The sequence below is a fragment of the Heterodontus francisci genome, chromosome 4 (genome assembly GCF_036365525.1).
Source record: "Heterodontus francisci isolate sHetFra1 chromosome 4, sHetFra1.hap1, whole genome shotgun sequence".
NCBI classification, from domain to species: Eukaryota; Metazoa; Chordata; class Chondrichthyes; order Heterodontiformes; family Heterodontidae; genus Heterodontus; species Heterodontus francisci.
This window is the reverse complement of record NC_090374.1, coordinates 190,857,900-190,882,757: the sequence shown is the minus strand read 5'-3', so window position 1 is coordinate 190,882,757 and position 24,858 is coordinate 190,857,900. Positions and strand designations below refer to the sequence as shown.

Here is a 24,858-nt window from a genome sequence, read left to right as displayed (position 1 = left end):
TATCAATATGTGATGTGGTACAGTTTTTACAATTACAATGGATACATTTACAAAATAACTGCATCAATTATTTCTCAATTCACTGCATGAAATAGAATTGTGTGATGGCAGGACTGTAAAGAATATTAACCAACAAGTAAAATTATTTTTCTGTCCTCTTCATTTATCACTGTGACAGCTATTTTCTGATTTACAATCAACTAGACCAGGGTAAGATGCTGGAGTCTGAAGCTGTGTCTTCTAAGCCCAGAGCTGCTCATGTTTGCCCCAAGGCCATCTAGAATCTCCTGAAATTTAAGAGCTAAGGTCACCTTGATAGCCACAGGCAATGTTGTCTCTGCCCTAAGAGGTTGCAGCTTGACCTGCTCTGCATGGCCTCTCTTCATTCTTCCAGTCATGCTCAATTCTCAGAGTCTGGAAGCAACTTGGTTGCACGCAAGCTTTTAAATCAACTAGAAAGTACTTCAGCACCAGTTAAACCACTCTCAATAGACAACACACACACTAGCCTGAAGAACTAACGCAGCAACAAACCTGTAAGTACTTCATGATCCTTTTAAATTGCGTGGGTGCGGGGTCTTCATTTCATTTAACACTTTCAGCTGTATGAGGCTAAGTTGTGTAGCAATCAAAAACAGCAGCATTGGCGTCAATTTTTGCATTGCAGTCTTCAGGTGCACACGCACAAATCGGTTCACAAAGATGACATCCAGTGTACTTCCTGTTGGAAGTGTGTATCTGTATCTCAGACTCCATTTGAGCATTAGGAGACCATGTAGCACTTTAAGAATGGGTGCTACAGAAGACAGTTTCTCCCCTCATTTATTTTCAGGTGATAAATTAGCAGTTTTTCTTGCAAATACTAGCCTAAATAGCAAGTTTAACAGTAAATGTTATATGCTCGTGGAGTAAAAATAGCAAACAACTGGCACCACTGAATAAAGCCAACACAAAATTAAGCATCACAAACTCTAACTTACCGTACAAAAGCAAAATACAGCATATGATGGAAATCCGAAATAAGAACTGAAAATACTAGAAATAAATACCCAACAGCTTCTGTGGAGAGTTCTGACAAAAAGTCATGGACCTGAAACTCTGTTTCATACAGATGCTGCCAGACCACTGAGTATTTCCAGCATTTTCTGTCCTTCTGTCTCTAACCTCTCATATTTGTTCCTGGTCTCTTCTTGCTCTCTCTACTGAGTTTACTGCACTTCTTTCCTCCCTAAATCTGTCTCTACAAATAAACTCTCTTCCTCATTTGCAGCCAGCCCCTCAATCTTGTCATCTCACTACTCCCAAGTTACCATCACTGATAAGGCAATCTCTGATTATTTCCTTGTATCACACTCTACCCTTATTTCCATTCTCCCTCCCAACCCCACTCCTTTCTGTGTCCAACACCGGGGAAAAAATCTTCAAGACACCTACCACTGCACTTCCAAATTCTCCACTATCTAGTCTTTGGCCTACAATTCATCATGATATTTCTGCAGCTACTAAATCATTTATTAAATCATACACTCTCCATCACTTTTAATGCTCTTATGCACATTGGAACTATTACTTTTCCTCACCCTGATCATTCCCTTGGTATACCCCTCATCTCTGCCCCCTTAAGTCCAAGATGCTTTTGGATTTGGATGTCTTCGGTGAACAACTGGTTTAATCATCCATTGTCAGATCTGGCTAGACTGCTTTAAGCATTCAGATTAAGCTTTCTCATGGCTAAAACTGGTCCTCCAGGAATGCAAAGATAATCCCCAGCTTCTCTGCACCACACACTATCGACTTTAACAGCTCTCCTGCCTCCTCCACCCACACCTCTGACAATAAATACAGGAGCTCATGGACATTTTTTGTCATAAAGATAGAGACCATCGTTCAGCTGCCTCTGCTGCTTCCCTCCCTTCCCCTAGCCCATTCGGACAAACTACCTCAAATGTTCCCCACTGTTCTAGCCCTGAACTCATGTCTTTCTCTATTCTATTCCATCTCCTGCAATGTTCTCTCTGACTTCATCTTATCAATTAGGGAGGGAGCGAGTGAGCGGGCCGGGGAAGGGAGGGAGGGAGCGAGCGAGCGAACGGGCCGGGGAAGGGACGGAGGGAGGGAGCGAGCGAGCGGGCCGGGGAAGGGAGGGGAGGGAGCGAGCGGGGTGGGGAGGGAGCGAGTGGGCTTGAGAGGGGAGGGAGCAGTTGGGGGGGCGGTGGAGGGCTGTGAGCGAGCAGGCGGGCGGCAGGGGTCGGAGCGGGCAGCGGGGGGGAAGGAGGAGAGTGCACCTGCCACCAGCAAGGTCTTCAGCCGCATTCTCCCTGCACCCGCTCTCTACCCGCTCCCCAGAGCCCTTCTCCCCCAACCCCTGCTGTTTCCGGCCTGGATCCCCCCCACCATCTGCCCGCGTTACGCGATGACGTCATCTGCGCATGCGCCAACCGGTCCTGGCACTGCGGAACGCAGCGCATGTGCAGAGGGTGGGGCCCAATCTGCGCATGTGTGCAGATTGGCGCAGTCGGATGACATAAGCTGCCAGCTGCATTGTCAGCAATCACTTTGTTCGCTAAATGTGATACACCTTTATTAAATCTCTAAGCAATAGTCCTTACTCACAATGACACTGGTTGCTTAGGAATCCTGTGAGCTAGGGTCCATCTCAGGTGGTCAGTCCTTCGACAGATCTCCAGGCATGACTTTGGAATGACTGACCAGGCCACTCTACCGACTGCAGTAACAATGTCCTTGAGGGCTGTAGCTTTTATACACCTGCCTGACCCTGGCCCTAGGCATATATGGTAATGTTTTGAATTGGGTCATCCAACTGGGTTTCAGTGCCTTATTCCTGCTCTCAGCAGGGGGAGCTCTCAGATGCATACCACTCATGGGTGTGATATCTGCATCATGATGAGGCAAGAAGGAAACCATTCACACATATTTCAAACGGCCATTGTCCCTGAGTGTGGTTGCAGACAGGTTGTTTGAAACTATCACATCAGTAGTATTTCCTGATTCATCTATGTGTGTATGAGTGGGGGTCCTAGTTCACTTACATTATCTTTTATTTTTAAAAAGTCCAATATGAACTCCAGCGAATGATGTCTTTGGTCAGAATTCTTCTCCCTTCATCCTGAAGTCCTTTGCCTCCACGTCTTCTTACCACCATGAGACAACTTCTGTCGACAGGACTCCACCACAACCAGTTTACATTCATTAATATGAAAGAAATAAAATCACGGTTTACATGATTAAGACTGATTAATACAACTAAGGTAAATAATGCATTGGCTTACAATGCCTCCAAGGGTATATCCTTGGCTCCCTTCTAGTTCACACCTACATGCTACCCTCAGTGATATCGTCCTAAAAACATCAGGTTTTACATGTAGGCCAATGAAACTCAGTTCTTTCTCAGCACTACCACTTTGGATCACTCCACTGTCTGATTTGTCACATAGCTTGTCTGACATCCAATACTAGATGAGCATAAATTTCTTCCAACTAAATATTGAGAAAACTGGAGTCATTGTCTTTGGTGCCTGCTGCTAAATTGTTCCTTGACCACCATTTCCATCCCTGGCAACACTCTTAAGCTGAGGAAGGTCATTTACAACCTTGGTGTTGGGTTTGACTCAGAGGAGATTCTGACCACAGATCCGCACCATCGCCGAGACAGCCTACTTCGACCTCTGATACAAAAACAATATACTGCTGATGCTGGAAATCTGAAATACAAACAGAAACTGCTGGAAATACTCGGCAGGTCAGGCAGCATCTGAGGAGAGAGAAACAATGTTAACGTTTGAGGTTGGACAAAAGGTCATTGGAACAGTCAAGTCTAACCCTTTCAGGCCAATAAAAGCAAAATACTGCGGATGCTGGAAATCTGAAACAAAAACAAGAAATGCTGGATTCACTCAGCAGGTCTGGCAGCATCTGTAGAAAGAGAAGCAGAGTTAACGTTTCGGGTCAGTGACCCTTCTTCGGAACTGACAAATATTAGAAAAGTCACAGATTATAAACAAGTGAGGTGGGGGTTGGGCAAGAGATAACAAAGGAGAAGGTGCAGATTGGACCAGGCCACATAGCTGACCAAAAGGTCACAGAGCAAAGGCAAACAATATGTTAATGGTGTTTTGAAAGACAAAGCATTAGTACAGATTAGGTGTGAATATACTGAATATAGAACATCAGCAAGTGCAAACCTGAAGAAAAACAACCTGAAAAAAACAGTGGGTAAGCAAACTGAACAAACTAAGATGAAATGAAATAAATGCAAAAAATGTAAAAAGGAATGCAAAAAAAAGGAAGAAAAAATAACTAAAAATGAAAGTAAAGTGGGGGGCTGTCATGCTCTGAAATTATTGAACTCAATGTTCAGTCCGGCAGGCTGTAGTGTGCCTAATCGGTAGATGAGATGCTGTTCCTCGAGCTTGCGTTGATGTTCACTGGAACACTGCAGCAATCCCAGGACAGAGATGTGAGCATGAGAGCAGGGGGGAGTGTTGAAATGGCAAGCAACCGGAAGCTCAGGGTCCTGCTTGCGGACTGAGCGGAGATGTTCCGCAAAGCGGTCACCCAGTCTGCGTTTGGTCTCCCCAATGTAGAGGAGACCACACTGTGAGCAGCGAATACAGTATACTACATTGAAAGAAGTACAAGTAAATCGCTGCTTCACCTGAAAGGAGTGTTTGGGGCCTGGGATAGTGAGGAGAGAGGAGGTAAATGGGCAGGTATTACACCTCCTGCGATTGCAAGGGAAGGTGCCCTGGGACGGGGACGAGGTGGTGGGGGTAATGGAGGAGTGGACCAGGGTGTCGCGGAGGGAACGATCCCTTCGGAATGCTGACAGGGGAAGGGAGGGGAAGATGCGACTGGTAGTGGCATCGCGCTGGAGGTGGCGAAAATGGCGGAGGATGATCCTTTGGATATGGAGGCTGGTGGGATGAAAAGTGAGGACAAGGGGAACCCTGTCACGGTTCTGGGAGGGAGGGGAAGGGGTGAGGGTAGAGGTGCGGGGAATGGGTCGGACACGGTTGAGGGCCCTGTCAACCACAGTGGGGGGAAATCCTCGGTTGAGGAAAAAGGAGGTCATATCAGAAGCACCGTCATGGAAGGTAGCATCATCAGAGCAGATGCGTCGGAGACGGAGAAACTGGGAGAATGGAATGGAGTCCTTACAGGAGGTAGGGTGTGAAGAAGTGTAGTCGAGGTAGCTGTGGGAGTCAGTGGGCTTATAATGGATATTGGTAGACAACCTATCCCCAGAGATGGAGACAGAGAAGTCGAGGAAGGGAAGGGAAGTGTCAGAGATGGACCATGTAAAGGTGAGAGAAGGGTGGAAATTGGAAGCAAAGTTGATAAAGTTTTCGAGTTCGGGGCGGGAGCAGGAAACGGCACCGATACAGTCATCAATGTACCGGAAAAAGAGTTGGGGGAGGGGGCCTGAGTAGGACTGGAACAAAGAATGCTCGACATATCCCACAAAAAGACAGGCATAACTAGGACCCATGTGGGTACCCATAGCGACACCTTTTACTTGAAGGAAGTGCGTGGAGTTGAAGGAGAAGTTGTTCAATGTGAGAACAAGTTCAGCCAGGCGGAGGAGGGTGGTGGTGGATGGGGACTGGTTGGGCCTCTGTTCCAGGAAGAAGCGGAGAGCCCTCAAACCATCCTGGTGGGGGATGGAGGTGTAGAGCGATTGGACGTCCATAGTGAAGAGGAGGCGGTTGGGACCAGGAAACTGGAAATTGTCAAAATGACGTAGGGCGTCAGAAGAGTCACGGATGTAGGTGGGAAGAGACTGCACCAGCGGAGAAAAGATGGAGTCTAGATAGGAAGAAATAAGTTCAGTTGGGCAGGAGCAGGCTGACACAATGGGTCTGCCGGGACAGTCCCGTTTGTGGATTTTGGGAAGGAGATAGAAGCGGGCTGTCCGGGGTTGCGGGACTATGAGGTTGGAAGCTGTAGAGGGAAGATCTCCAGAGGAGATGAGGTCAGTGACAGTCCTTTGGACGGTGGCTTGATGTTCGGTGGTGGGGTCATGGTCCAGAGGGAGGTAGGAAGAGGTGTCTGTGAGTTGGCGTTGAGCTTCTGCAAGGTAGAGGTCGGTACGCCATACAACAACAGCACCACCCTTGTCTGCAGGTTTGATGACCATGTCGGGGTTAGACCTGAGAGAACGGAGTGCCTCAAGTTCAGAGGGGGACAGGTTAGAGTGAGTGAGGGGGGCAGAGAAATTGAGACGACCAATGTCTCGCCGACAGTTTTCAATGAAGAGATCAAGAGCGGGTAAGAGGCCAGGGTGAGGGGTCCAGGTAGAGGGAGAATACTGGAGGCGGGTGAATGGGTCTGCTGGTCGGGGGGAGGACTCCTGGTCAATGAATTTCGCGCTCGGCATGACGTTGAGCTCTTCTTCCGTCGCCTCCGCCTCCGGGCTCACTTCTTTGACCAGGAGTCCTCCCCCCGACCAGCAGACCCATTCACCCGCCTCCAGTATTCTCCCTCTACCTGGACCCCTCACCCTGGCCTCTTACCCGCTCTTGATCTCTTCATTGAAAACTGTCGGCGAGACATTGGTCGTCTCAATTTCTCTGCCCCCCTCACTCACTCTAACCTGTCCCCCTCTGAACTTGAGGCACTCCGTTCTCTCAGGTCTAACCCCGACATGGTCATCAAACCTGCAGACAAGGGTGGTGCTGTTGTTGTATGGCGTACCGACCTCTACCTTGCAGAAGCTCAACGCCAACTCACAGACACCTCTTCCTACCTCCCTCTGGACCATGACCCCACCACCGAACATCAAGCCACCGTCCAAAGGACTGTCACTGACCTCATCTCCTCTGGAGATCTTCCCTCTACAGCTTCCAACCTCATAGTCCCGCAACCCCGGACAGCCCGCTTCTATCTCCTTCCCAAAATCCACAAACGGGACTGTCCCGGCAGACCCATTGTGTCAGCCTGCTCCTGCCCAACTGAACTTATTTCTTCCTATCTAGACTCCATCTTTTCTCCGCTGGTGCAGTCTCTTCCCACCTACATCCGTGACTCTTCTGACGCCCTACGTCATTTTGACAATTTCCAGTTTCCTGGTCCCAACCGCCTCCTCTTCACTATGGACGTCCAATCGCTCTACACCTCCATCCCCCACCAGGATGGTTTGAGGGCTCTCCGCTTCTTCCTGGAACAGAGGCCCAACCAGTCCCCATCCACCACCACCCTCCTCCGCCTGGCTGAACTTGTTCTCACATTGAACAACTTCTCCTTCAACTCCACGCACTTCCTTCAAGTAAAAGGTGTCGCTATGGGTACCCACATGGGTCCTAGTTATGCCTGTCTTTTTGTGGGATATGTCGAGCATTCTTTGTTCCAGTCCTACTCAGGCCCCCTCCCCCAACTCTTTTTCCGGTACATTGATGACTGTATCGGTGCCGTTTCCTGCTCCCGCCCCGAACTCGAAAACTTTATCAACTTTGCTTCCAATTTCCACCCTTCTCTCACCTTTACATGGTCCATCTCTGACACTTCCCTTCCCTTCCTCGACTTCTCTGTCTCCATCTCTGGGGATAGGTTGTCTACCAATATCCATTATAAGCCCACTGACTCCCACAGCTACCTCGACTACACTTCTTCACACCCTACCTCCTGTAAGGACTCCATTCCATTCTCCCAGTTTCTCCGTCTCCGACGCATCTGCTCTGATGATGCTACCTTCCATGACGGTGCTTCTGATATGACCTCCTTTTTCCTCAACCGAGGATTTCCCCCCACTGTGGTTGACAGGGCCCTCAACCGTGTCCGACCCATTCCCCGCACCTCTACCCTCACCCCTTCCCCTCCCTCCCAGAACCGTGACAGGGTTCCCCTTGTCCTCACTTTTCATCCCACCAGCCTCCATATCCAAAGGATCATCCTCCGCCATTTTCGCCACCTCCAGCGTGATGCCACTACCAGTCGCATCTTCCCCTCCCTTCCCCTGTCAGCATTCCGAAGGGATCGTTCCCTCCGCGACACCCTGGTCCACTCCTCCATTACCCCCACCACCTCGTCCCCGTCCCAGGGCACCTTCCCTTGCAATCGCAGGAGGTGTAATACCTGCCCATTTACCTCCTCTCTCCTCACTATCCCAGGCCCCAAACACTCCTTTCAGGTGAAGCAGCGATTTACTTGTACTTCTTTCAATGTAGTATACTGTATTCGCTGCTCACAGTGTGGTCTCCTCTACATTGGGGAGACCAAGCGCAGACTGGGTGACCGCTTTGCGGAACATCTCCGCTCAGTCCGCAAGCAGGACCCTGAGCTTCCGGTTGCTTGCCATTTCAACACTCCCCCCTGCTCTCATGCTCACATCTCTGTCCTGGGATTGCTGCAGTGTTCCAGTGAACATCAACGCAAGCTCGAGGAACAGCATCTCATCTACCGATTAGGCACACTACAGCCTGCCGGACTGAACATTGAGTTCAATAATTTCAGAGCATGACAGCCCCCCACTTTACTTTCATTTTTAGTTATTTTTTCTTCCTTTTTTTTGCATTCCTTTTTACATTTTTTGCATTTATTTCATTTCATCTTAGTTTGTTCAGTTTGCTTACCCACTGTTTTTTTCAGGTTGTTTTTCTTCAGGTTTGCACTTGCTGATGTTCTATATTCAGTATATTCACACCTAATCTGTACTAATGCTTTGTCTTTCAAAACACCATTAACATATTGTTTGCCTTTGCTGTGACCTTTTGGTCAGCTATGTGGCCTGGTCCAATCTGCACCTTCTCCTTTGTTATCTCTTGCCCAACCCCCACCTCACTTGTTTATAATCTGTGACTTTTCTAATATTTGTCAGTTCCGAAGAAGGGTCACTGACCCGAAACGTTAACTCTGCTTCTCTTTCTACAGATGCTGCCAGACCTGCTGAGTGAATCCAGCATTTCTTGTTTTCCTTTCAGGCCAATGCTCTCCTGGCCAACATCCTGTGTTCCCGTTGGTTTCTTCCACCACTTTCCTGTCCTCTTACAATCACAGTTGAAAATTGCCCCACCACCCCCGCCTGCCCCCCTCACCCTTGCCAGTTCAGTGCCACTGAGATACTTAATCAGTGTTCATCATTATGGCAGCCAATTTGAATATTTTCAACTAATTTCTCATTAGGTGTCTTAATTTACTGCTGGCTGAAGGGTAGCATACTGTGTATTGGAGCATGAAATAAAAACAAGAAATGCTGGAAATACTCAGCAGGTCTGGCAGCATCTGTGGAAAGAGAAGCAGAGTTAACGTTTCGGGTCAGTGACCCTTCTGTGTTCCGAAGAAGAATCACTGACCCGAAACGTTAACTCTGCTTCTCTTTCCACAGATGCTGCCAGACCTGCTGAGTGGTTCCAGCATTTCTTGTTTTTATTTCAGATTTCCGGTATCCGCAGTATTTTGCTTTTATTACCAGTTTAAATCCTGGAGTGAGTCTTCAACCCATGACTATGTTACTCAGACTAAAATGCAACCAAACTGAATACTTTGTTTTTTTTTCATATACAGACATAAAACATCATGACGGATACACCTTCACATAAGACAATGCAGCCCATTTTTCTGGCCGGAGAACGGCCACGCTGCTGACTTATGCATTGCCTATCTCACATGTGAAAACATCCAAACACCATTGGCGCTCAATCGGAGTATTTCATCCCGCCAGCGACGGAGCACATGTCAGATTGCAAGTTGGCCCTTCCCCAGGAAATAATACAGCATTGCAACTCCTTCCGCTTGAAATGCATGCATGAAACGATTGAAACCACAAATTTAATTTAGCAACGGTTTTGCTGCAAAGTTGCCCGTGATGCTAGGAAGTAACTTCTGTGGCGTTCCGATGAAGGGTCACTGACCCGAAACGTTAACTCTGCTTCTCTTTCCACAGATGCTGCCAGACCTGCTGAGTGGTTCCAGCATTTCTTGTTTTTAACTTCTGTGACCCTTGCTTAATTGTTTGTACAATATATGCATAATCTGCTATGCATTCCCAGGACCTTTTTTTAAAAAAAAAGTGAACAGAATCCTGTTTTTATTTTAGTGTGCACCGAATAAAGGTGGGTTGGGTGCACTGGTTCAAGGAATGCTCTGGAATGCTGACAAGCCGCTGTAGTTGTGGGGGTGGAGTCGCGCGCGGTCGCTAGGGCAGGCGTTCCAATGGCGGCGGTAGTTAGGGAGAGTCCGGAGCTCGAGCCCGGCTCGAGCCGGGGCGTGCGGATCCGCGTGGCTGGGAGCCGGGCGGTTGAGCCTCCGCCCGGAGGGCACGACGGCGATGGCGGCTCCAAGCCGAGGCAGCCGCAGAGGAAAGGCCGGGATGGAGTGAGGGCTGTCGGGGAGGTGCCGGAAGCGGCCGCCTTGCTGGTGACGGCCGCCTACTTGCTGCTGCTCTGGGCTCTCATTCAGCTCTCGCTGCAGCAGCTGCTGGCGGTGGGGCCCACTGATAACCGGCACGGCTTCAATGCAAACACAGCCAGGTAATAAATACTTAAATCAGATCGAAAGCCTTGGGCACGGCGGCGGAGCTGTTTATAGCTCGGGAATGAACCGTCTCTCTTTCTAATTCCCATTGATTGAGCCTTGCCTGCTCCTGTGGTTATACCATTGGCACCATTGTTACTTTATTGTAGTGATATCGTCTTTCTACACACTCCCTTAACATTAGTTTGCCCTTTCTAATAAAGTCATAAGGAGGCACTGGATTGCCCCAGTGCCATTCAACAAAGGTGCCTTTTTTTTTTGAAAGAGGGTTACAGCTAATAAGGAACTAAGCTATAAAACAAAGGAGAATTGTAAAATTAAATAATTATTATACCTGGTGTCTGGCATGCCCTCCAGTCTTTGACCCTCTGATCGTGGACGCCTCTTGCTCCTTCCCTAGGGCCGCCCGGGCATGGACAAAACTATGGAGGAGAGGTGAGCAACCACCCCCTCAAGCTGTGTCCAGCTTGGCCACCTTAACATTAAGTTGAACATTTATAGACGTCACCTTACTTTTTAGCGTCTGACATTTGATTTCAGTCAGACAGAGGCAAATGGAGCAAGATTTGAGCGGCGATGTGGAGACTGTTTGAATGTGAAGTTTTATTTCAGCGTAATACATGGATGTGATAAACATAGGGAGAGAGGAAGTAGTAATGGGATTAGCATCCTTGAAAGTTGATAAATCGCCAGGGTCGGATAAAATGCACCCCAGGCTGTTAAAAGAAGCAAGAGAATAAATAGTGGAAGATCTGACCATCATTTTCCAGTCCTTACTGGATACAGGTGTGGTGCCAGAGGATTAGGGAACTACTAACGTTGTACCTCTGTTTAGAAAGGGAGCGAGGGACAGACCAGTCAGTCTAACTTCAGTAATGTGCAAATTATTGGAATCTATTCTGAGAGACAGGATAAACTGTCAATTGGAAAGGCACAGGTTAATCAAGGATAGTCAGCATGGATTTGTTAGGGGAAGATCTTGTCTGTCCAACGTGATCGAATTTTTTGAATAAGTAACCAGGAAGATAGATGAGGGTAGTGCAGTTGATGTGGTCTACATGGATTTTAAAAGGCTTTTGACAAGGTCCCACATGGCAGACTGGTTTAAGAAAAATAAAATCCCATGGGATCCAGGGAAATGGAGCAAGGTGGATACAAGATTGGCTCAGTGGCAGGAAACAAAGGCTAATTGTTGATGGGTGTTTTTGCGACTGGAGGACTGTTTCCAGTGGTGTTCCGCAGGGCTCCGTACTGGGTCCCCTGCTTTTTGTGGTATAAACAATTTGGATGTAAATGTAGGGGGCATGATCAAGAAGTTTGCAGACGACGCAGAGATTGGCCATATGGTAGATAGCGAGGAAGATAGCTGTAGACTGCAGGAAGATATTGATGGTCTGGTCAGGTGGGCAGAAAGGTGGCAAATGGAATTTAACCCGGAGAAATGTGAGGTGATGCATTTGGGGAGGTCAAACAAGGCAAAGGAATACAGAATTAATGGGAAAATACTGAGAAGTGTAGAGGAAGTGAGAGACCTTGGAGTGAATGTCTCAGATCCCTGAAGGTAGTAGGATAGGTCAATAAGATAGTTAAGAAGGCATGTGGAATCCTTTCCTTTATTAGTCGAGGTATAGAATGTAAGCAGGGAGGTTATGTTGCAAATGTATAACTCATTAGTTAGGCCACAACTTGAGTCCTGTACGCAGTACTGGTCATCTCATTACAAAAAGGATGTAATTGCACTTGAGAGGGTACAGAGGACATTTATGAGAATGTTGCCAGGACTGGAAAAATGCAGCTATGAGGAAAGATTGGAAAGGCTGGGGTTGTTCTCCTTGGAACAGAGGAGGCTGAGGGGAGATTTGATTGAAATGTACAAAATTGTGAAGGGCCTATTTACCTTAGCGAGGCAGAAACCCTCAACTCATTCAAAAGGAGTCTGGATGTACACCTCAAGTGCTGTAATCTGCAGGGCTACAGACCAAATGCTGGAGATGGGATTAGAATGGGTGGATCGTTTTTTGGCCGGCACAGACACGATGGGTCATGTGGCCTCTTTCTTTGCCTTAAACGTTCTATGATTCTATCCATTTGCTTTAATTATAATGTAAGATAAGAGTGACAGTAATTACACAGGGAGGCAATGACTAAATGGTAGTTTGTAGTCGAGTAAGGAGGCTTAGTTTGTATTGGCTGTGTTCTTTATTAGTGGTGCACTGCTTCTGAAGCCATTTGGAATTGTGTTGCCATTTGGTTTATGTCAGATTTATCAGCCCAGCCTAGTACTGTTTGCTCTTAGGTCAGAATGTTGTGCATTTGAGCCTTACACCAAGATTTAAAGGCACAAGCTCAGCCCACTTCCACCTCCATTTGCACCCCTACCATCAACAAAACTCTTATCAAATCTCTGTCACACAAATTGTTGATTTTTCTCGTGCCCTTCTTGTGGCTTCTTACAATACGAAGAAATGACTTGCAGTTATTAAGTGTCACTAACTTGATAGGGGTGTGGGAACCAGGAGGAAATATCAGAGGAATACCAACATGCACAGAATACTGGGCAACGTAGATAGATAACACTAGAGTAAACAATAGTAAGTTATTAGGTGGGGTCAGGGTAAGGGAGAAAGTAATAAAGTCTAAATCAGGGTTAATGTGCATGTAACTGAATGCACGGAGCGTTGTTGATAAGATTGGTGAATTACAGGTTCAGATTGACATGTGGAAATATGATGTTGTGGCTATAACAGAGATCTGGCTCAAAGAAAGGCAGGACTAGGTGTTAAATATTCCTGGATACAAAGTGTTCAAGAAAGACAGAAAAGGAAAAAAAGCAGAGGAGTGCTGGAGAGAGAGGATATCACTGAGGGGTCCAGGACGGAATCTATTTGACTAGAGCTAAGGAACACTGCCTGTGTGGAGTTTGCAAGTTCTCCCTGTGTCTGCGTGGGTTTTCTCCGGGTGCTCCGGTTTCCTCCCACAAGCCAAAAGACTTGCAGGTTGGTAGGTAAATTGGCCATTACAAATTGTCCCTAGTATAGGTAGGTGGTAGGGAAATATCGGGACAGGTGGGGATGTGGTAGGAATATGGGATTAGTGTAGGATTAGTGTAAATGGGTGGTTGATGGTCGGCACAGACTCGGGCCGAAGGGCCTGTTTCAGTGCTGTATCTCTGAACTGAAAAAGATGCAGTTACATTGCTCGGTGTAGTCTGTAGGCCACCAACTAGTGGAAAGGATGAAGAGGAACAAATCTGCAAGGAAATTACGGAGAGATGTAAGAATTATGGTTAAAATGGGGGACTTTAATTTCCAAATATAGGCTGGAATAGCAGTAGTGTAAAGGGCAGGGAGGGGCAAGAGGTCTGAGAGTGTGTTTCAGGAAGATTTTCTACAGTATGTTTCCAGTCCAATGAGAGGGGAGGCACTGCTGGACGTGGTTCTTGGGAATGAGGTGGGCCAAGTGGATCCAATATCAGGAGAACATTTAGGGGACAGTCATCATTGTATCATGAGGTTTAGGTGGGTTATGGAAAAGGACAAAGAACAATCTAGAGTAAGAATAATTAAATGGGGGACAGCCAACTTCAATGGGGTAAGAATGGATCTGGGCCAAATAAATTGCAATCAAAGGTTGGAAGGAAAAACAGTATCATAGAATCATAGAATGTTTACGGCACTGTGTGGCTGAAAAACAATCCACCCAGCCTAATCCCACCTTCCAGCATTCGGTCCGTAGCCCTGCAGGTTACTGCACTGCAGATGCGTATCCAGACATCTTTTAAATGAGTTGAGGGTTTCTGCCTCTACTACCTTTTCAGGCAGTGAGTTCCAGACCTCCACCACCCTCTTGGTGAAATAAGTTTTCCTCATGTCCCCTCTATCTACCAATCACTTTAAATCCATACCCCCCCCCCCACCCCAGTCACTGACCTCTCTGCTAAGGTAAATAGGCCCTTCACATCCATTTTATCCGGGCCCCTCACAATTTTGTACATTTCAATCAAATCTCCCCTCAGCCTCCTCTGCTCCAAGGAGAATAACCCCAGCCTAGCCAATCTTTCCTCATAGCTGCATTTTTCCAGTCCCGGCAACATCCTTGTAACTCTCTTCTGTACCCTCTCTAGTGCAGTTACATCCTTTTTGTAATGAGGTGACCAGAACTGCACACAGTACTCAAGTTGTGGCCTAACCAATGATTTCTACATTTCCAGCATAACCTCCCTGCTCTTGTATTCTATACCTTGGCTAATAAAGGAAAGGATTCCACATGCCTTCTTAACCACCTCATCGACCTGTCCTGCTACCTTCAGGGATCTGTGGATATGCATTCCAAGGTCCGTCACTTCCTCTACACCTCTCACGATTTTTCCATTAATCGTGTATTCCTTTGCTTTGTAGCTGAACAATGGGCTACCTTTTAAAGAAGAGATAGTTTGGGCACAGTCAAGGTATATTCCCTTGAAGGGGAAAGGTAGGGCAAATAAATCCAGAGCTTCCTGAATGACAAAAGAGAGATGAAGAAAAAATGTGCTTATGACAGCTGTCAGGTAGCTAACGCAATGGAGAACCAGCCTGAATAGAGAAGGTTTAGAGGGGAGGTGAAAAGGCAAATAAGAGAAGCAAAGAGAGAGAGTATGAAAAGAGACTGGCAACTAACATAAAAGGAAATCCCAAAGTCGTCTTTAGGCACATAAATAGTAAAAGGTGGAGTAGGGCCGATTAGGGACCAAAAGGGGGATTTGCGCTTGGAGGCAAGGGGAATAGCTGAGGTATTAAATGAATGCTTTGCATCTGTCTTTACCAAGAAGGAAGATGCTACCCAGGCCACAGTAAAAGAGGAGGTAATTAATTCATGAGAAGGATTTAAAATTGATGAGGAGGTATTAGATAGGCTGTCTATACTTAAAGTGGATAAAGCACCAGGGCCGGATGAGATGCATCCAAAGATACTGAGGGAAGTGAGAGTCGAAATTGCGGAACCACTGGCCATAATTTTCTCAGTCTTCCTTAGACTCGGGTGGTGCCAGAGGACTGGAGAATTGCAAATGTTACACCCTTGTTAAAAAAGAATGTAAAGATAAGCCCAGAAACTACAGGCCAGTCAATTTAACTTTGGTGGTGGAGAAACTTCTAGAAACAATAATTCGGGATCAAATTACTAGTCACATGGACAAATGTGAGTTAATTAAGGAAAGTCAATATGGATTTGTTAAGGGAAAATCATGTTTAACTAACTTGCTGGAGTTTTTTTTTTGAAGAGGTATCACAGAGGGTTGTTGAGGGCAATGCAGTTGATCTGGTGTACATGGGCTTCCAAAAGGCATTTGATACAGTGTCGCACAACAGACTTGTGAGCAAAGTTATAACTCGTGGAATAAAAGGGACAGCAGCTATATTGATACGAAATTGGCTGAGTGACAGGAAACAGGGTCAGTGTTGGGACCTTTGTTTTTCCTGTTGTATATTAATGACCTGGACCTTGGTGTACAGGGCACAATTTCAAAATTTGCGGATCATACGAAACTTGGAACAGTTGTGAACTGTGAGGGGGATAGTGTAGAACTTCAAAAGGACGTAGATAAGTTGGTGGAATGAGCGGACAAATGGCAGATGAAGTTCAGTGTAGAGAAGTGTGAAGTCATTCATTTTGGTAGGAATAACATGGCGAGATAATATAACATAAAGGGTACAATTCTAAAGGCAGTGCAGGAGCAGAGGGACCTAGGTGTATATGTGCATAAGTCATTGAAGGTGGCAGGTCAGGTTGAGAGCGCGGTTAATAAAGCGTACAGTATCCTGGAATAAAAACGAAAGTGCTGGAAAAACTCAGCAGGTCTGGCAGCATCTGTGGAGAGAGAAGCAGAGTTAACATTTCAGGTCAGTGACCCTTTATCAGTATACTGGGCTTTATTAATAGGGGCACAGAGTACAAGAGCAAGGATGTTATGTTAAACTTGTATAAGACACTAGTTTGGCCTCAGCTCGAGTATTGCATCCAGTTCTGGACGCTGCACTTTCGGAAAGATTTGAAGACATTAGAGGGTGCAGAAAAGATTCACGAGAATGGTTCCAAGAGGAACTTCAGTTATGAAGATAGATTGGAGAAGTTGGGACTCTATCCATGACGAAGAGAAGGCTGAGAGGAGATTTGATAGAGGTATTCAAAATCATGAGGGGCTGGACAGAGTAGATAGCAAAGAACTTTTCCCGTTCATGAATGGATCGAGGACGAGGGGGCACAGATTTAAAGTGATTGGCAAAAGAAGCCAAAGTGACATGAGGAAAACCTTCACGCAGCAAGTGTTTAGGATCTGGGATGCAATGTCTGAGAGTGGTGGAGGCAGGTTCAATCAAGACATTCAAAGGGAATTAGACTGTTATCTAAAAAGGAAGAATGTGAAGGGTTACAGAGAGAAGGCGGGGGAATGGCAGTAGGTGAATTGCTCGTGGAGAGCTGGGGCAGACACTATGGGCTGTGACTGGCTTCCTTCTGCGCTGTAACAATTCTGTGATTCTGTCATTCATGTCCACAGGACATCCCAAATATCTCATCTTAAAGCCCTAATCTTCAACTACTAACCTGCTACTAACAGCAGGTCTGCAAGAGTGAGTAATGGTGGTTGATGTGCCAAGTTTTCCATCATTATCTTAAATATTTGGTTGCTGCTCAGCAATTTAGCCAAGACCAAGGAACTGGGTGACTCTGTATTTGTGGTGTAGCAGGTTTCCCACTCTTGATTGTCCTCCAGCGATCATGTATGTGTGTGGACACAGGGTTGAAGACCTGCTTGGATTTTGCTGTGATGACATTAGCGGTTGAATTGCTTGTTGAGGCTCAAACATGAAGAATGGCCATGTGTGATTTTTTTTTTGGATCTATATTCCAGTGTGAGTCACAACCTTCAGCCCTAAAGGCCTGCTACCCGACCCGAACCCGACAGGACCCAATGACGTGTTGGGTTTGGGTCGGGTCGGGCCACTCATCCGGCTCTGGCCTTCGGGGTCGGGTTGGGCCGGGTCTGGGTCGGACACGCAGCAAGAATTGCAGGTAAGTGTTAAAAGTTAAAAACTTACCTGATCGAGTCCGGGACCTCAACCAGGGAAACTGAGTCTGCGCAGTGAGCGTGTGAGCATCTCTATGATGTCGTCATGTTCATGCTGCAGCTTCCTGAAGATTGGGAGTCGGAAGGTAAGTAAAGGGAACGTTGCGGTGGTCGGGTCGGGCTCGGGGGGGAAAATGGAGGGACTCGGGCCGGGTCAGGCCCGGCTCCTATGTGGTTCTGTCGGGGTCGGGTTTTTTTCTGTGACTTGAGCAGGCCTTTATTCAGCCAGTTCCCAATTTAAGTATTTTTTTTTTTTGGAAGTAGGGGAGAGGAATTGTGCATGATTGTGAGAATAGCAAAACCATTTAAAGGGTGGAGAAATGTCTGTATGATGCAGTGGGTTTGCACGCTTTCTTTTTATCTCTGAGCCTTGGGTTAAACCTCAGCCGAGACTGATGGGATATAAAAGTCTTTGATCTCCTTCACACTTTTTTGCTTATGATTCAGTATAAATTGGTGAAACTGCTCAGAACTGCTGATTTTAGGGAATGTATAATCCAAACCAGCGTAATAAGGGGCACACTTCTGAAATCGGGACATAGTACAATAAGCTGAAGTGTGCATCCATTCTGGACATGAGTAATAGTGGTAACTGAAAGTAGAAAGATCTAGCTTGTTGGATATCTAATAGAGGTATATAGACTGGAGGCTAAAGATTGATGTCTATTCTATTCTATTTAAAAAAAATAGTTGGAATAAATCTGTTAAATCTGTTGCATTTAATAAGCTGATAAAAACTTTAATTTTATCTTTTTATTTTTTAGGGAACATCTCCAGCACATCACTGATTTTGGGCCCAGGCCTGTTGGGAGCCCTGCTAATGAAATCCTGACTGTGAACTACCTGCTAAAACAGATCCAGAAAATCAAAGAAGGAAGTGCAGTAGCACATAAAATTGCAGTGGATATCCAGAGACCAACTGGTTTTTTCAGTATTAACTTTCTGGGAGGTTTCAGTAGCTACTATGATAATATTACCAATGTTGTCGTGAAGTTGGAACCAAAGAATGGCGCAAAGCACGCAATGCTTGCAAACTGCCATTTTGATTCGGTGGCCAACAGTCCAGGTAAAATAACTTTTTTTGTTTTGAACTTTCTTTTTTTCCTTCTCCCTGAGTACACAAGAACACAAGAAATGGGAGCAGGAGTAGACCATATGGCCCATCGAACCTGCTCTACCATTCAATACGCTCATTGCTGATCTTAGGCTTTCTACCCACTCACCATATCCCTTAAATCTCTGAGAGACCTAATATCTGTCTATCCCAGCCTTAACTGTATTCAGCGATGGAGCAGCCACATCCTCTAGGTTAGAGAATTCCAAAGATTCACAACCCTTTGAGTGAAGTAATTTCTCCCCACCTCAGTCCTAAATGATAAGCCAGAGACTGTGCCCCGTGTTTTAGATTTCCCGACCAGCGGAAGCAATCTCTGTGTCTACCCTATCCAGCCCCTTCAGAATCTTGTATGTTTCATTGAGATCGCCTCTCATTCTTCCAAACCCAAGAGAATATAGGCCCAATTTACTCAGCCTCTCATCATAGGACAACCCCTTCATCCTGGGGACCAATTTAGTGAGCCTTTTGCTGTACCGCCTCCAGTACAAGTACATCCTTTCTTAAATGTGGAGACCTAAACTGCACTCCAGATGCGGTCTCATCAAAACTCTGTATAATTGTAGCAAGACTTCCTTATTCCTGGACTCCAGTTACCCTTGCAATAAAGGCCAGTATGCCATTTGCCTTCCGAATTGCTTGCTGTACCTGCAAGCTAACTTTCTGCGTTCCTTGTACAAGCACACCCAAGTCTCTGATTGTCAATACTTGCAAGTTTCACATCTTTTAAAAAAATAATTCTGCTTTTCTAATCTCACGACCAAAACTGAACATTGAGTTCAATAATTTCAGAGCATGTCGGGGGCCCCCCTTTTTATTTTTAGCTATTTTTTCTTTTTTATTTATTTTATTTCATTTTGTTTCATCATTCATTTTTTTTTACCATGTGCCTACCCACTACTTTTTTTGAAATGTTTGTGCTTTGGGCCAGATTGTTCTATTTTTCTGTCAATTAACGCCCTCTCTGCACTAACACTTTGTCTTTCACCACACCATTAACATACTGTTTGCCTTTGCTCCATGACCTTCTGGTCAGTTATTCTCTGTGACTTTGTTCTATCAACACCTTACCTTCTCTTTGGTTATCTCTTGACCCACCCCCACTTTATTTGCTTAAAACCCATTACATTTCTCGCCTCTGCTAGTTCTGATGAAGGGTCACTGACCTGAAATGTTAACTCTGCTTCTCTCGCCACAGATGCTGCCAGACCTGAGTATTTCCACCATTTCTTGTTTTTATTATGAATAACTTCACACTTCCCTACATTATACTCCATCTGCTATCTTGTTGCCCACTCACTTAACCTGTCAATATCTCTGCAGCTTCTCTGTGTCCTCCCCACAGCTTACTTTTCCATCTACCTTTGTATCATCAGCAAACTTAGATACATTACTCTCTGTGTCTTCATCTAAGTCATCAATATAGGTTGTAAATAGCTGAGACCCCAGCACTGATTCTTGTGACACTCCACTATTTCCTGCCTGCCCACTTGAAAATGCCCTGTTTATGCCCACTGTTTGCTTCCTGTCTGTTAACCAATCCACTATCCATGCTAATATATTACCCCCAACTCTAAAAGCCCTTACCTTATTAACCTGTGTGACTGCCCTTGATATTAAGGTAGCATTTGACTGAGTATGGCATCAAGGAGCTTTAGCAAAACTGGAGTCGATGGGAATTGGTGGGGAAAATCCCACCGCTGGTTGGAGTCATACCTAGCACAAAGGAAGATGGTTGGGTTGCTGGAGGTCAATCATCTCAGTCCCAGGACATCACTGCAGGTGTTCCTCAGGGTAATGTCCTAGGCCCAACCATCCTCAGCGGCTTCATCAATGACCTTCCCTCCATCGTAAGATCAGAAGTGGGGATGTTTGCTGATGATTGCACAATGTTCAACAGCATTTGCGACTCCTCAGATACTAAAGCAGCACGTTTCCGGATGCAGCAAGACCTGGACAGCATCCAGGCTTGGGCTGATAAGTGGCAAGTAACATTCACGCCACATAAATGTCAGGCAATGACCATCTCAAACAAGAGAGAATCTAACCATCTCTCCTTCACATTCAGTGGTATTACCATTGCTGAATCCCCCACTATCAACATCCTGGGGGTTACCATTGACCAGAAACTGAATTGGACCAGCAACATAAATAATGTGGCTACAAGAGCAGGTCAGAGGCTAGGAATTCTGTGGCGAGTTACTCACCTCCTATCTCCCCAAAACCTGTCCACCATCTACAAAGCACAAGTCAGGAGTGTGATGCAATACTCTCTACTTGCCTGGATGGGTGCAGCTCCAACAACACTCAAGAAGCTCGACACCATCCAGGACAAAGCAGCATGCTTGATTGGCATCCCATCCACAACCTTCAACATTCACTCCCTTAACCACTAATGCACAGTGGCAGCAATGTGTACCATCTGCAAGATGCACTGCAGCAACTCACCAAGGCCCTTTCGACAGCACCTTCCAAATTCACGACCTCTGCCACATGGAAGGACAAAGGCAGCAGATGCATGGGAACTCCACCTGCAAATTCCCCTCCAAGCCATACACCATCCTGACTTGGAACTATATCATCGTTCCTTCACTGTCGCTGAGTCAAAATCCTGGAACTCCCATACTAACAGTATTTTTTTTCTTTTTTTTTAGAGATACAGCACTGAAACAGGCCCTTCAGCCCACCGAGTCTGTGCCGACCATCAACCACCCATTTATACTAATCCTACACTAATCCCATATTCCTACCACATCCCCACCTGTCTCTATATTTCCCTACCACCTACCTATACTAGTGGCAATTTATAATGGCCAATTGACCTATCAACCAGCAAGTCTTTGGCATGTGGGAGGAAACCAGAGCACCTGGAGGAAACCCACGCAGACACAGGGAGAACTTGCAAACTCCACACAGGCAGTACCCAGAATTGAACCCGGGTCGCTGGAGCTGTGAGGCTGCGGTGCTAACCACTGCGCCACTGTGCCGCCCAGTATTATTGGTATACCTACACCCCAAGGACTGCAGCGGTTCAAGAAGGCAGCTCACCCCCACCAGCTTTTCAAGGGCAGTTATGGATGGGCAATAAATGCTGGCCTAGCCAGTAACGCCTACATCCCATGCATGAACAAAAATTTTCCTGTCTCTGTGTTTCTAAGGGAACAATGTTTACTTTAGTTACTCCCTTTTTATATACCTCTAAAAGTTCTTACAATCTGTTTTCATATGACTGACTGGTTTACTCTTATTCTATTTTTTCCTTTTTGTCAACTTTTTGGTGGTCCTTTTGCTGGTTTCTAAAACAGTCCCAATCCCCAAACTTGCTACTCACTTTTTTTACAACATTGTAAGCCTCTTTTAATCTAATACTATCCTTAACTTCCTGAGTGAGCCATGGATGGGTCTTTTTTGCTGAGTTTTTGTTTTTCAGTGGAATGTGTTGTTGAACATTTTGAATTGTTCATTTACCATCATACCTTTTAGCCTATTTACACAATTTACCTTAGCCAGTTCTCCCCCATACCTGCGTAATTGATTTTAAGCTTAAGATTCTTGTTTGTGATTGGAGCATGTCACTTTCAAACTTAACATGGAATTCAATGGTATTATGATCACTATTTCCCAGTGGATCTTTTACTATGACATTACCAATTAACCCTGCTTTATTACACAATATTGGAACTAAGAGCTATATCCCTAGTAGGTTCCACAACATATTGCTCCAAGAAACTGTCCCGTAAACATTTTACAAACTCATCATCTACACCATTCTTGCCAATTTCATTGTCCCAGTCTATATGAAGATTAAAATCCCCCACAATTATTACATTGCCTTTGTTACAAGCTCCAATAATTTCTTGTTTAATGCTCTGTCCAACGGCATAATTACTGTTAGGGGGGGCCTATAAACTACTCCCACCAGTATTTTCTGATTTTTGCTATTCCTTATTTCCACCCATACTGATCTTACTTCATGATCTTCTGAGGCCTAATCCTTTCTCACTAATGTCCATATGTCATTCTTTGCTATCAGGGGTACCCCTCCTCCTTTGCCATTCTGTCTGTCTTTCTGAAATATTGTGTACCTTGGAATATTTATTTCCCAGCCTTGATCACCTTGTAACCATGGGCTGAATTTTACCCTCGATGGACGATACTGTCCACCGATTGAAAAGTGGTGGTGAACCGCCTCCCCCTGGCCTGGGGATCAGGACTGCATTTTGCGGTACCCAGGCCTTTAATTGGCCTGAGGCAGGTCTTCCACCTCATTGAGGCAGGAAGTCCTGCCTAATTGAGCTACCAGACAATCAGCAGGCCGGCAGCTCTTACTCCCAGCAGTTCCACCAGGAGTGGTGGCCTTTGCTGGATCTGTGATCCAGCTTCCACAAGAAGAGGAAGGATGGCCCAGATTCGAAGGTGCGTTTTTGGGGCCTCACCAAGAGTGATCGGTTTGTTCCCGGTGAGGCAGCGGTGGTCAATTGGGGGTGGGTGGGGGGGTGTTGGGGCATCGAGGACGGCCCTCTGTCAGGCACAAGCAGCCTGATCATGAGGGCTCCCTCCCCCCCGGCTCCCAGGCCGTCAGAAAGCTGCCTACTTTTGTTAGATGGCTTTTCTCTGGCCTGGGCCGCGCGACCAGCCAAGGGTAAAATCAACATGATGGCAGGAGTAGATCCTTAGGTGACCGTTACCTGGCCACTGAAGGGCCTTGTTTGGCCTGGGGCGGGCGGGCTGGTTTCTCGCTGCTGCTGCCCCGTGTAAAATGGTGGCGGAGGCAGGAGCGAGTCGGGAAGGGCTCCCCGAGCCTCCCATTCCATTTTATGCCCCCCGCCACCAGCCCGCTTTTTGGGGGATGTAAAATTCCGGCCTATGTCTCTGTAATGGTGATTAGATTGAAATCATTTACCTCTCTTTGTGCCACTAGTGCATTTTTCTTATTGCAGATGCTTTGCACGTTCAGATAAAGAACCGTTAATTTCATTTTAATCACAGAGTAATCTGTAATGTTTCTAGATCTTTGCAATCCAGTTACAACTGGAGTTTCACGCGTATGCACTGTAGCCTGACAGTTTCCTAAGGCAAACAAAAAGTGCTGGAAATGCTCAGCAGGTCTGTGGAGAGAGAAGCAAAGTTAATGTTTCATATCTGTGACCTTTCATCAGAACTGGCAAAGGTCAGAAAATAATTTAGTTTTAAGCAAGTGAAGTGAAGGGGAGGTGGGGTGGGGTGTTTGATAGGGCAGGAGAGATTAAATAATAAAGCTGTCGTGGTCCACTCCTCCGTTAATACATGTTAATGCTTGTGGTGAAACACAAAGCATTAGTCCAGAGAGACTGTTAATAGCGGAATAATGAGCAGCTCTGACTACATGAAAAGCAGGCACATGGTTAAAAAATAAAATATTAAAAAAAGGCCGGTCGTGCTCTGAAGTTATTGAACTCAATGTTCAGTCCGCAAGGCTGTAGAATGCCTAATCGAAAAATCAGGTGCTGCTCCTTGAGCTTGCGTTGATGTTCACTGGAACACTGGAGCAGGCAAGGACAGAAATGTTGGCATGAGAGCAGAGGGGAGTGTTGAAATGACAAGCAACCGGAAGCTCGGGGTCATGCTTTCGGACTGAGGAGGTGCTCAGCAAAGCGGTCACCCAATCTGTGTTTGGTCTCCCCAGTGTAGAGGAGACTGCATTGTGAGCAGCTAATACAGTATACTAAATTGAAAGAAGTACTCGTAAATCGCTGCTTCCCCTGAAAGGAGTGTTTGGGGCCTTGGATAGTGAGGAGATAAAAGGGCAGATGTTACATCACCTGCGATTGCATGGGAAGGTGCCGTGGGACGGGGACGAGGAGTCGGGGATAATGGGTGAGTGGACCAGGGTGTCGCGGATGGAACGATCCTTTTGGAATGCTGATGGGGAGGAGACGATGCATTTGGGGTTGGCATCATGCTGGAGGGGGCAGAAATGGCAGTGGGTGATCCTCTGGATGTGGAGGCCAGTGAGGTGTAAAGTGAGGACAAGGGGAACCCTGTTGCGGTTCTGGGAGGGAGATGAAGGCATGAGGACAGAAGTGCGGGAAATGGGCCGGACATGGTTGAAGGCCCGGTCAACCACAGTGGGGGGAAAATCCTAGGTTGTGGAAAAAGGAAGACATATCCGAGG

General features: G+C 46.3%; 2 protein-coding genes across 2 annotated transcripts in view; one reads left to right on the top strand and one right to left on the bottom strand.

Moving 5' to 3' along the window:
- mlana (melan-A) overlaps positions 1-10,884 on the bottom strand; it is a 31,082-nt gene extending 20,198 nt beyond the window's left edge. Inside the window, exon 1 of the mRNA XM_068030707.1 lies at positions 10,823-10,884. The gene's annotated coding sequence lies outside the window, so the exon portion shown is untranslated. The remainder of the gene's footprint in view (positions 1-10,822) is intronic.
- Positions 10,078-24,858, top strand: part of ermp1 (endoplasmic reticulum metallopeptidase 1) — a 98,894-nt gene continuing 84,113 nt past the window's right edge. The window contains exons 1-2 of the mRNA XM_068029065.1: positions 10,078-10,484; positions 18,355-18,656. Of these exons, the coding sequence (XP_067885166.1) occupies positions 10,168-10,484; positions 18,355-18,656 (619 nt within the window). The 5' untranslated portion in view covers positions 10,078-10,167. The remainder of the gene's footprint in view (positions 10,485-18,354; positions 18,657-24,858) is intronic.